The sequence below is a fragment of the Verticillium dahliae genome, genomic scaffold (assembly GCF_000150675.1).
Source record: "Verticillium dahliae VdLs.17 supercont1.10 genomic scaffold, whole genome shotgun sequence".
Lineage (NCBI taxonomy): Eukaryota > Fungi > Ascomycota > Sordariomycetes > Glomerellales > Plectosphaerellaceae > Verticillium > Verticillium dahliae.
This window is the reverse complement of record NW_009276922.1, coordinates 145741-157777: the sequence shown is the minus strand read 5'-3', so window position 1 is coordinate 157777 and position 12037 is coordinate 145741. Positions and strand designations below refer to the sequence as shown.

Below are 12037 nucleotides of genomic sequence, written 5' to 3'. Positions count from 1 at the left end.
CCCCAGCCATGACGTGACGTGCCCGTCGATACTTCGACTAATCCAGCCGGGGGGGGGACCCTCCATGGGCGCGTCAAGTAGCGCCAGAGCTTCCAATTAAGGAGCACTCATTTCTATCAGAAACGGCGCCAACCCGCATCGCAACCATTGGGTCGGTCAGTGGACGCTCAAGGACAAAACTGAGTTGGATTGCTCAGCCAAGACCACACACCGGGCCAAGCACCCAACGTGGTAGAATTGCAAACATGAGAAGGGGGGGCCCAGCCGCCGTGGGTCAAGCGTCGGGCATCGGCGGCGCTCGTGGGGCGATTGCGCAAAGAGGGGGCCTTCGCGGGAAGGGGAATAAAGCCAGGTAAGCGACGGATTGAGCTGCCAAGTTGGTGAGATTCATCGATAAAGAGTGAACCGAAAAAAGAAAGAGCTGGACCGCTTCTCGCTTCGCGGCCGGGGTTCGTGTCCTACAGCAGTCGAGCCATCGGGCTGACAGGGATGTGTTTGTTTCGGCTTTCTGCAGCTGGCGCATGGACCGACGAGAGGCCCCTGGTGCGCAACTGTTGGCCGAGTCGTGCATCGATTTTTAATTTCAATGTCACTGCTTGAAGGGGTTCGCGTTTCAGGCCTCTGCTCCCCGCTCACTGACACCCGGGGCTAAGGGCGATTGAGTGTTGGTCTTCTTGCCCTTGAGTTGGCGTGCTTCTTGTTGATGGCGATGCTGGGATGTCAGTGTGGCCATGTTGCTCGGAATGCTGCTCGTATGGATCGTCCAAGGTCGGTCCATCGGCGGTACGGGGGGAGCACGATCGCCCGGGACGGAGGGGGATCATAGTCTGTGGCCATAGTCTGTGGCAGTCTGTGGCAGTCTGGGGCCACAGTCTGTGGCCAACCAGGGTTTCTGGTCCTTCGCATGATGGGATGAAGTGTGGTCTGTTCTTGGGTGCGCGAGAACGACAGTGTGGCGACGTTGCATCTAGAGCGGATGCACTCATCTTGCGGAGAGTATGTATACATGTAAGTCTGTCGGATAGTGCGCCAAGCATTGCCGTGCTCACTTGGCCACATGGCGCTTGACGAGTTTGTCCTCTTTACACTGCTTTTCTAATTCACTTCTTCGTGTATTGTTGATCACAGCTTTTAGCCATCTCAGCCACTACGCGGAGACATGTCAGTCTTCTCACCTTGTATACCCCATTGAGCCACGACAAGTCGGATCCGGCACAGCGGCAGAGAGCTTGAGCTGGATAAGTCTTTCTCGCTCCACTTGCGTCCCCGAGAGTCCCGGTGCCCGAGAGACACCCACTTGCCACCCCGCCGGAGAAGTCACATCGGCATGGGCCAGGGTCGGGGTGTGAGCCCTCAACTACTCTCCGCCGGTCTTGGTGTGCCGGTCTTGGTGTGCGACCTTCGAGAAGGGCAAGACAGGCAGGGTGACCAGGTCGGCAAAACGACTGAACATGGGGACATGTACGACGAACTGGGGTGTGGCCCCCTTTCTTTCGGAAACGCTCGGTTCGGTGTAAGAGGGACCGGTCGGGTGTGCCGTGCGACGCGCCAGTGTCAGCGAGACGAGCCAGTGTCAAAAGTAAATTGTCCATGATATTGGTATCCAACGCTATGATGTGACCTTTTCCGGCAAAAGAAAGGAAAAGGAAAGGAAAATTCAAGTCAGTCTGTATATCGCTCATCAGTATATGGCATGCCCTTTATTTGACCTTGCGCAGATTGTATAGGCGCCACGTCTCAAGTCTACACCGTCTCTCCCAACCCCTGGCGCGGAGCAGCTGGCGCCTTCTCGTCTTCACCATCTAGAAAGGCAGAGCGCCTTTCGGTCGGTGTTGGCATCGGCGCCGGCACCGCAACACCGCTGCTGTCTTCCGACTCCTCGTCGCCACCTGCCGAGACATCGGGTTCGCCGGCCCGGCGCTGCTTCTCCATGGCCTCGCGCTCCTCGAGTGTCAGGTCGCTCTTGGCGTGGCCGATGCGGATAAAGGCAAAGAGGAGCAGGGCGACGACAGCCGTGGCGACGGACAGGAAGAAGGCGACCTGGTAGTTGTCCTTGAGCGGCTTGTAGCTCGTTTGGCCGACGGCGACGTCACCCATGCCGAGGAAGAAGCTCATGCCGAGGAAGAGGGTGCTGTTGATGAGGGCGCCGGCGAGGCCCTGGCGGCGCGCGGGCAGGTTGGTCGTGATGAAGACGTTGCTGACGGTAAAGGTGATATCGATGCCGATGGTGGCGGCGATCATGGCGGGGAAGACCCAGGCCCAGTAGTTGGGGTCGGCGGGCATGAGGGCGAAGAGCAGCACGCAGACGAGGTTGCCGAGGCCGGCGAGGATCAGCAGGACACGGCCCGGCAGCAGGTGCAACGTGAAGCCGCCGACGGTGCCGATGACGAGGCCGCCGACAATCATGGGCACGTACCAGAGGGCCGTCAGCAGGGGCGGCTTGCCGACGACGAGCTCAATGTAAAAGGTCGAGTAGAAGAGGAAGAGGCCAAAGGTGCCGTAGCCGAAGAAGAGGGCGACGACGAGGACGCGCATGTAGGGGTTCGTGAAGAGGTCGGCCGGCAGCAGCGGGTTCGAGGCGACGCGGGCCTCGACGTACCAGGCGGCAGCGAGCAGCAGGACGCCGAGGAGGAGGGTGACGAGGATGCGCGGGCTCGCCCAGCCGCCAGGCGCCTGGGAGCTGTCGGTGATGGCGTAGACGACGAGGATGAGGCCCGGCACAATGGTGGCGAAGCCCCACCAGTCCATGCGCAGGCCGGTGGGCGGGCGCAGGGTAACGTCGCTGAGCGGCACGCAGACGACGGCGGCGACGCAGACGACGGCGAGGATGATGGTGCCGAGGAAGAAGTACCAGCGCCAGGTCAAGGCCTCGCCGGCGATGCCACCGAAGAGGATGCCGAAGAAGAAGCCGAGGGGCGCAAAGGCGCCGTAGATGGCGAAGATGAGGTTCTTGCGGGGGCCGGGGCGGTAGGTCTTGCCGAGCAGCATGATGCCGGCGGGCAGAAAGGCGGCGCAACCCAGGCCCTGCAGGGCGCGGCAGACGATGAGCATGATGTAGTTTTGGCTGAAGCCGGCGACGAGGCACCAGAGGAGCATCCAGATGAGGCCGGCGTTGAAGACGAGGTAGCCTCCGTACATGTCGCCGAGGCGGCCAAAGGGCAGCAGAAAGGCACCGGTGATGAGGGAGAAGACGCTCGAGGGCCAGGTCTGGGAGGCCTTGGGGATGTCGAGCTCGACGGCGAGCGGCGGCAGGATGATGTGGAAGCCCGAGATGAAGAATTCGGACATCAGCATGGAGCCGAGCAGGGCGAAACAGAAGCCCAGCTCGGACCAGAGGTTGTGGAAGGCGGCAGGGCGCTGGCGGCCCAGTGTCTCGTAGTCGATGACATGGGCACCGGCCGTCGCTTCGGGATCGGCGCCGGCGGCGGTCCGGACTGTCTGAGACTTGGATCGGGATCGGGTCCGTGATGGAGACGGCGATGGCGAGCGGGGTCTCGACGAGCAGTGTTGCAACGACGGCATGGTGGTGTGTCGTATTTGTTGCCGAGAGGGTGTGGTGGTGGGGGAGTAATCAGGGAGTGATCAAGGTCCACGCCCAAAGTGAGCAAGGTGAGCCAAGGTGAGCCGAATGGGCATATAGTTAGTCAACAGGAGCTGGCTGTGAGTAAGGACCAAGACGGCCAAGAGCTGGCTGGCAGATCGCAGGATAAATAGCAAGCGACTTGGGATCAGAAAGATGTGTCAAGATGAAGATTGGTCATGCCAGAGGACCATGGATCTGGGTCATTAGGATGAGTGAGGAGGGGGAGAGGAGAGGAGGGGAGGAGAAGCAGGAAGGAAGCATGACAGAGAAAGGGCGACATCACGAAGCAGCTGCAACACATGCAAACGACTGCCTCTTTCGGGTTAAGACGTATTAGAAATGTGTCATTTGGGTGCTTTACTCAGCAGCTTCTACAGCAGGGTGACAAAAGCCCGGCAGATGGAACGGGCAGTCATATTGCAGTATTCCTGCTAGGCATGGACACGAATGGACCCTTAGCACCTACCTCACGTCAATGACAGAAATGAAGAGGCAAGAAGAAAGGAAAAGGCTATGACGCGCTTGCCAAAGCCAAGTTTGCACCCGGAGCCAATGACTTGACGTCAAGACATGACATAAGCAAACCCTGAGAACGGTTGGCAGGCACACTGCAAAGTGTACTAGCGGCCTCACCTGCACGTCTTGCGTCTTGACTACCTCATCCGGACTAGTCAGCTGTCCGTCCTGGGCAAGAGACAGTGGGTGGGGGCTGTCGGCTCCGGTCCCGCTGCGAGGACCCCTCGTGCCTGCGCCGACCTGTCCGAGTCAAACCAAGGGAAGGAGAGATGGACAGGCGGAGAGACATCACGTCGGTTTTTCCTTCCGAGCGGCGCATGTCCATCCAACGTCGTCGTCGTTCCAGACACACACACACACACACATCCTGGGCTACACTCCTCCCCCTACACACGCAAACAACCATGCCCGCCTGGATGCCCCGTTGCATCTCTCCGTCGACCCATTTCCGGTCCATCTCTCCCTCGATCCATCCGAGGCCCTGCTCTGGGCGGCGACCCACCGAGGCGTGAGCTCGCCTTGCGTGACACACGTCTTTCTCCTGACAACCTTGTCTCGTCTGGCCCTGTCGTCTCTTTCGTCTTGGCCGAAAAGGGAACCCAGAGAGCAGCTGCGGCATGGCCAACGCAGATCTCCTCCAGCAGGCCCCGACCAAGGCCTGCCACAACTGCCGCCGCCGCCGCCTCCGCTGCGACCGCTCCTATCCCAGCTGCCACAAGTGCACAACTGCCGGCCACGAGTGTCTGGGCTACGGCAAGCTCTACAAATGGGCCGACGGCGTCGCCAGCCGAGGCAAGCTCGCCGGCAAGTCCTCGGCTGCCTGTCTCCTGTCGTCTTCGGTGGCGCCTCATCGGGCCTCCTCATCCGTCACGGCTCTTCCTTCGAACAGTAGCAGCTTACTCCGTCATGCGAACAAGGGAGGTACAGCAGCCCGGAGTCACGCAGCCTCGGCCCCGTCTGCATTCCATGAGGACCCTGACCCTGGCCATGTTGTCGACACGCAGCTGTGCCGCCGGTCGCCTCCCGCGACACCGGGCCATGCGCACGGCGTGCCGTCGACGCCGTGGGTGCTCGTCGACCCCATCTTCCAAGACATTGATCAGCCCTACCGCTACTACCTGTCCTACTGTGAGAACCAAGCCCCCATCTCGTAATACACCCGTGTCTCTTTGCTAATTCTGTACAGTCACGACCCGGCTCGTCAAGGATCTCGTCTCCCACGACCTGCCAGACCGCAATCCCTTCCGCAGCCTCATCCCCTTAACCCAAGGAAACCCTTTGCTCCAGCATGTCATCGTTGCCGCCTCTGCTGCTCATCTCTCCAACCTCACCAAGCCCTCGATGGCGGCGATAGCCACCCACGATGCCAGCGGCATGGTCATCCATCGCAGCGAGGAAGCCTCCCGTCGCGCCCTCATGGACTCGCTCGTCGCCAAGCAAAAAGCCCTGCGCCTCCTCAACGAAGCCCTCCAGAACATGGACAACATGGGCAGCGACGTCATCCTCGCCGCTGTTCTGTTCTTCATCAACGTCGAGCTCATCGAGTCGGGCAAGCATGGCTGGAAGGCCCATCTCGAGGGTGCCGGCCGCATCATGGCCTTTCTGCCGCCCGCCGAGCCCTCCACCGAGTTCTTGAGAGACTACATACTGTCTGATTGCTTCATGTGAGTTTTTTCTTTCGTTTCCTTTCTTTTTTTTTTGGGGGGGGGGGGGGGGGGGGGGGCCGGGGGGGGCTACGTGATCTAAAGGCCAGTACTCACACGCACGACTCGCAGCTACTACATTCTCGCATCAGCATTCATGCCCAACACCGCAGCCACCGCCGATGCCTCCTATTTCCAGTCCGTCGAGGCCAGATCTATTCTGCAGCGTGCCACCGCCAACAGCTATCTCTGCTGTCCGCCCGAGATTCTCGAGATTCTCCTTGCCGCTGCACAACTGTCTAACGCCAACACGGACGACGAGGTGTCCGCCACCTTTGTCACCGAAACCGGCGTCCAGCTATTGGCCCGCGCTCAGAGCTTCGACATTCGTGCCTGGGCAAACGATGTCCTGACTGTGACCTACCTTGCTCACATTCCCATCGAGAGCCGCATCCATGCCGGCTCGGCCCACGCCATGGCGGCCTGCCTCTACCTCTTGCAGGCAATCCCCGTCGTGAGACACCATTTACCCGCCAACACGCAGGACCTCTTTGAGCGAGAGCTGATGCATCATCTCTCGAGCATCCCCGACGACGACCCCAATTTCAAAGCCACCACGTTCCCAACCTTTATTGCCGGCGCCGAGACGAGGGACCCCATAAAGCAGGCCTGGGTCATGGATCGCTTGCAGCGTCTGCTGCGGAACACGCCCTGGGGTTTCATCTACACAGCCATGGAGGCGTTGCCGCAGATTTGGAGCCTGGCCGACGACAACTCCCTGGGGTGGGTGCAGACCTTGAAGGACCCAAAGATGAACTTTTTAATCGTATGAGCGGCACCACATATGCGGGGACGCCCGTCTTGACAAAGGCCACGTAACTGTGGTAATAGATCGAGTCCTACTGCACGTGAGCCTCGACACATGCACCAGCGACATGCAGCCGCCAAAAACAGCCCAGGTAAGACTGAGAAACGGAGAATACGACGCACGACCAGAGTGGGAAGGAAACACAGCATGGTGGTCTGTTCAATCCACGGGTTAGTCACCTGGATTAGCACTGGCGACGGGGCATGTGGCAACATCGCCAACTTGAAGCAACCAGATCGTTGCTATGCCCATCTTATGTCTGGCATGACCAACTAATACCCAATCTACTAATACTAAAGAATCGAGACAACGTCTAAATATCCGGCTTTCTCCCCTTCTTCTCATCGCTCGAAATACGGCTACGCGTCCCGGCCTTTCGTCTGTAGCAGTCCCACCGCACGATGCTTGTCTCTTTCTCTTGACGACTTCATGACATATCACAAGCTTGAGCGAGATCTTTCCAATTCTACCGAGTTACATCATACGTCTTACACATCATGATACCCGACTTTGCATCCTCCAGAGCCACACCAGGACTTGGAGACCGCCCCTCCACCGTCGACCGTGTCATGGCATCCCCCCGTACCCACGCCTCCTTGACTTCGTGTCCGCTCTGGCTTTCGCCCTGCGAGTCGGTATCGCGTCCACTCCGGCCCCTTGGTGCAACGTTCGCCGTGAGATCGACCTCGTCGCTGTCACCGTCGTCCCCCCTGCTGCCGCTCCCCGTCAGCGGGTTCCACCGCTTCTTCTTCGACTCCTGCGACTTGGAGGGCACGCCGGGCATGGTGCCGCCGCCAATCGTATGCAAACCGATGGGGTCGGATGGCGGGTCGCGGGCGTCGTTTTGCCGCTCGTACGACTCGCCATGCCGCGACTGCCACCACTTGCCGATGACCCGTGACCACAGTGGACGGCACACGGGTATGCCGACGCAGATGAGCGTCAGGGATGTCTCGACCTGGGACCACACGATCACGGCCACGGGCACGTCACGGACCCCCTTGACGTTCATGACGCGGATGCCTCCTGCGGCAGCGGCTCTGTGTGTGTGTGTTAGACCTGCGGCAGTGTGAAATGGCGGGGGAGATGCCAACGTACAAGATGCCCAGGCTCAGACTGCCGGCGATGGTCAGCTTTTCCCGGCGTGACAGGTTGAGCTTGAAGATGAAGATCCAGGGAAGGACGGCAAAGTAAATATCCACGGCGATGGTGCCCACTGCGGAGGCATTAGCAAATGTGCTCAGCTACCGACTGGCGTTAACCCCCAGCTTGAATACGTACTAGCCAGCATCACCGCGGGAGGAACCGTGTTGAAGCAGGTGCCATTGAGGCTCTCGTCGTAGGCGTACGGCATAGGTCGACATGCGAGCCACGTGAGGAATGTGTTGACTGTCACTTTTGTCAGCCTGGATTATGCGTAATGGCAAAACAAACAGGACATTAATCTTACGAATACTCAAGATGCCCATGACGGACATGATGGCCCAGATGGAGATGATTTGCCACCGTACGACGACAAGTCTCAGCAGGAAGAAACCGACCGACGCCTTGGATGTTCCCGTCGCTAGAAGGGAGAATGATTGCGCGATCATGCGGTAATACGTCGCTTCAACGTCCTCTGGCGCCGTGAGATCATCCCGTCCGTAGCCGTGGATCGCGGCCACGGTTCCCATGATGCTGTAGCCTAGTGTGAGGACCTGCGAGGCTCGGCAGAGCCGTCTTGGTCAGCTTTTATGGCTTCTCGAAAGGAGTGGGAATCGCTGCGCTCAAGCGGCTCGCGGCCGTACCCATGATATGGCGTAAAAGTGATCGTCGGTGCCGTACGCCGCCACGCAGACGATGCGCGTGTATAATCGAAGAAAGAGGAAAAGGGTGACGACAAAGGCCATGGACCACAGCACCGCAATGCAGAGCGGTCCATCGCCGCCAATCTGCATCCTCGCGAGAACGAGGTCCGTTCCCGCGCTCTTGACACTTGACAGTCGAAAGTTCCACGCTCAACCACGTTTTGCTTTTCGGCGGGGAATTTGTCGTCAAAAAGAAAAGAGCAAAGTCGGCTTGGGGAGAGGGTCGTCCGCCTTTCCTCGCGTAGCCTTCGCTTCTCTTTCTCTTTTCCTCTCTTTCTCTCTGACCAGCAATGGCCGGGGGTGACCAGATGTATAAAGCAAGAAAAACAAATTTCGAAACACCCCCAGGCTTTCCCCGCCACTTGAGCGTACAAGTACAGTATAACCGAGCAACAAAAAAAAGCATGGATCAAGTCTGGCAGTCAGGGTTGCCCCCCCCTATTGTACGGGAACAAGTGCCATTGTTGCGGCGCATGCAGTGCAGAAGCCGGGGTGGGTGTTGATCATGATCCCAGCTGGGAGACCTTTCACTTTGGTACCAAGAAAAGTGACAGCTCAGGTTTTCTCCGTGTCATGCACAGCAATATCCAGGGCGGGCTTAGGAGATTGGGCATACGGTACGGCACACGAATCTGTTGCTGCCAAGCAACCCAAGGCATGGATTGTGGGCGTGGACAGACCAGGTTCACAATCCATACAGCAGCCGCCTTGCCATCCCCCCCCTGGCGGTCCCTATCGTTGCCCGTGAGCCAACCAGACGCGTTTGCCAGCATCAAGGACGTTGCTGTTCGGGTCGAAGAGGGTCCAGCCCTTTTTCGTTTTGGGCCCTGTGCAGCGACTGGACTTTAACGACACTGGACACTGATCAGGCATGGCTTCAATTGAGCGGCCAGTGGGGGGAGAGGGGGAGGATAGCGACCAGTCCGAGATGGCTGCGGGCTGTTCCGTGGTTCACCAAGCCTAGATCGCTTTAGCTCGAGAGACTAAGGTAGCCTGCCGTTCTCGAGTCAGCCCAGAAATGGATGAATCGAGACAAATTTACAAATGAGGCTTGATTCAATACCTCTTGTGAAGTGATTGTAAAGAGATAAAGTGCCCGCCAAGTCGAATCAGACCCTTGTCTCTCGGGGTGCGTGGGGGAGCTTGGGGAGGTTATCTTTCTCACCGCGTAACTAGGGAGGCTTCCCCAGATCCATGTCCATGGCTGATTGAAGAGCTTTAATTCGCCATCCGGCGTTGCAGTCGACGGCCAACAAGAAAGGTGATCAGGGGGCCATGGTCCCATATGTGCTGCCGTATACACCAGCTCGTTCACATGAGAAGTGACCAACTCCCGCCCTCCGCCCTTCCCACCCTCCAACCGCCCTGACCGGCTCCGTCGTTGTACTCAAACCCCCCCCGCCCGCTTGCGACGACTCGTGTGTGTGTGTATGTGTCCCTGCCGGTGAAGCCCTCAGCCTCCCGCATCCCACAGACCGCGGTACCAGCGCGCAGTTACAAGCCCGCCATGACTTTGTCGCTGGCTGAGATCAGGCTCCCCTCGCCGCCGCTCCTCAGCGGCCTGCTGATCGCCGGCTTCCTCCTCTTGTTGGCCAGGGCGTACCACGGGTGGCGACGCCTCTCTCACATACCGGGTCCGTTCCTGTGGTCGCTCTCACCGTTCCCGCTGCTCAGGGCCAACCTCATCGGCCAATCCCACCAGATCCTCAGTGATTTGACCACCGAATATGGTCTGATAACCCACGCCAGCCTTCCTTTCTTTTTTTTCTTTTTTTTTCCACCTTTTGAGGTGTTTGGCTCATGGAGGCGCAGATAACGTGCTGACATGTCCTCGTTTCTGTCGTTCCAGGCCCGCTCGTCCGCATCGGGCCCAATGTCGTCCTGACGACTGACTATCGGCACTGCCAAAAGATGGAAGCCCACAAGTCCCCGTATCGCAAGGGGCCCTGGTATGGCACCTTTCGGTTTCAGAAGGGCGTCGACCACTCGTTCGCCATGCTGGATGAGGCCAGGCACACGGCCCTGCGGACCAAGGTCGGGCCTGGCTACTCTGGGACCATACTCGTGGTACGTGACCTGGGGTCTCTGCTCTTGTGCCTGTTGTGTCGAGGCCGTGCTGCGCTTGGCGAGGCCGTGCTGCGCCTGTCGAGGCCGTGCTTCGCGTGCCAAGGCTGATATCAACGGTGACCAGGAACAAGCCATCGACCGGCAGCTGGAGCGCTTCTTCCGCATCATCGACGAGCAGTACATCACGACGCCGTGTGACCACAAGCCCCTCGACCTGTCCGTCATCACGCAGTTTCTGGCCCTCGACATTGTCGGGGACATGACGTTTGGCAAACCCTTTGGCTTCCTCGACAAGGGCGAAGACATCTATGACTGGATCAAGTGGAACGAGGGCTTCTTCCCCATCGCCTCCACCGCTGCCACCCTCCCGTTCCTCGCCAGCCTCGTCCAGAAGTGGCCCTTTTCCGAGGCGCTGCCCAAGCCCACCGACAAGGAAGGTCTTGGATGTTTCATCAAGTAGAGTTTTCCCCCTCGCTCTTCCTTTCACTGGCATCAACCACCCTACATAATGGCAGGCTAACAGCCCCCGGCGCAGGGCGGCTCAGGACACGCTCGACGAGCGGTTCGAGCCAGGCGCGCAGCCGCGACACGACATGATCGCTCAGTTCCTCAAGCACGGCGCTACCAAAGCGGAAGCAACCAGCGAGGCCCTGGTCCAAGTGTACGTCCTAACCAGCCGTTTCTCCACATACTCCGCCCATGTGATTCAGCCAGGCTAACAGGGCGCGCCAACCTCGACAGCGTCGCCGGCACGGACTCCGTAGCCGTGGCCCTGCGCATGGCTGTGCTCTACGTCCTCTCGACGCCGCGGGTCTACCACCGCCTGCTGTCCGAGATTGAGGGCGCCGCCGCCAAAGGCGAGGTCAGCTTGCCGATCAGGGATGCCGAGGCTAAGAAGCTGCCGTACCTGCAGGCCGTGATCCGTGAGGGCATGCGCATCTTTGCCTCGCAGACGCCCCTCCTCAACAAGACGGTTCCGCCTGGTGGGGACGTCGTTGCTGGTTTTGCGCTGCCGGCCGGCACGCAGGTGGGCATGGACGGTGTAAGTAATTAAGCCTGTAGCAGGACAGGCATCGCCTCTAAGTGCACGTGCTGCTGCTTGGACTGGACGCTTTGCTGACCGTTTCAGTGGGGGATCCTCCGGAGCAAGGAGCACTGGGGCCCCGACGCGGGCATCTTCCGGCCCGAGAGATGGCTCGAGGTCGGTGACGCCAGAAAGGCCGAGATGGCCGCCACGCTGGAGGCTCTCTTTGGCTATGGACGGTACAAGTGTCTTGGCCGGAACGTTGCTTTCATGCAGATGAGCAAGGCTCTACCAGAGGTAAGAAGTTCCGTCGCCCCCCTCTTCAAGCCTGAACATGTGCTCATGGCTGCTTCCAGCTCTTGCGACGATACGACTTTACGATCAATGACCCGACCCTCCCGGTGAGGAAGCTTCACAGCGCTGCTTTCTGGATGATGGAAGGTTTCTGGGTCACTGTTGCGCAAAGGCAGACCCAGTGACGAGCCTGTC

The 12037-nt window shown here is 59.3% G+C and overlaps 4 protein-coding genes across 4 annotated transcripts; 2 read left to right on the top strand and 2 right to left on the bottom strand.

The window, feature by feature from the left end:
• Window positions 1-1743: 1743 nt before the first annotated feature.
• On the bottom strand, window positions 1744-3522 carry VDAG_05343 (uncharacterized protein; the record flags this gene model as incomplete). Its single annotated transcript, XM_009652238.1, has 1 exon — window positions 1744-3522. The coding sequence occupies one exon, from the start codon at window positions 3520-3522 to the stop codon at window positions 1744-1746; it is 1779 nt and encodes a 592-aa protein (XP_009650533.1).
• A 1194-nt stretch (window positions 3523-4716) lies between these two features.
• On the top strand, window positions 4717-6574 carry VDAG_05342 (acriflavine sensitivity control protein acr-2; the record flags this gene model as incomplete). Its single annotated transcript, XM_009652237.1, has 3 exons — window positions 4717-5227; window positions 5286-5763; window positions 5875-6574. The coding sequence occupies 3 exons, from the start codon at window positions 4717-4719 to the stop codon at window positions 6572-6574; spliced, it is 1689 nt and encodes a 562-aa protein (XP_009650532.1).
• A 502-nt stretch (window positions 6575-7076) lies between these two features.
• VDAG_05341 (uncharacterized protein) lies at window positions 7077-8907 on the bottom strand (the record flags this gene model as incomplete). The annotated part of the gene is made up of 4 exons (XM_009652236.1): window positions 8398-8907; window positions 8061-8307; window positions 7709-7826; window positions 7077-7650 (listed from the first exon to the last, which is right to left on the bottom strand). The coding sequence occupies exons 1-4, from the start codon at window positions 8545-8547 to the stop codon at window positions 7077-7079; spliced, it is 1089 nt and encodes a 362-aa protein (XP_009650531.1). The 5' UTR covers window positions 8548-8907.
• A 1057-nt stretch (window positions 8908-9964) lies between these two features.
• On the top strand, window positions 9965-12027 carry VDAG_05340 (pisatin demethylase; the record flags this gene model as incomplete). Its single annotated transcript, XM_009652235.1, has 7 exons — window positions 9965-10187; window positions 10307-10491; window positions 10649-10980; window positions 11060-11185; window positions 11266-11566; window positions 11654-11845; window positions 11905-12027. 7 exons carry the CDS (start codon window positions 9965-9967, stop codon window positions 12025-12027), a joined length of 1482 nt encoding a protein of 493 aa, XP_009650530.1.
• Between the last annotated feature and the right edge of the window lie 10 nt (window positions 12028-12037).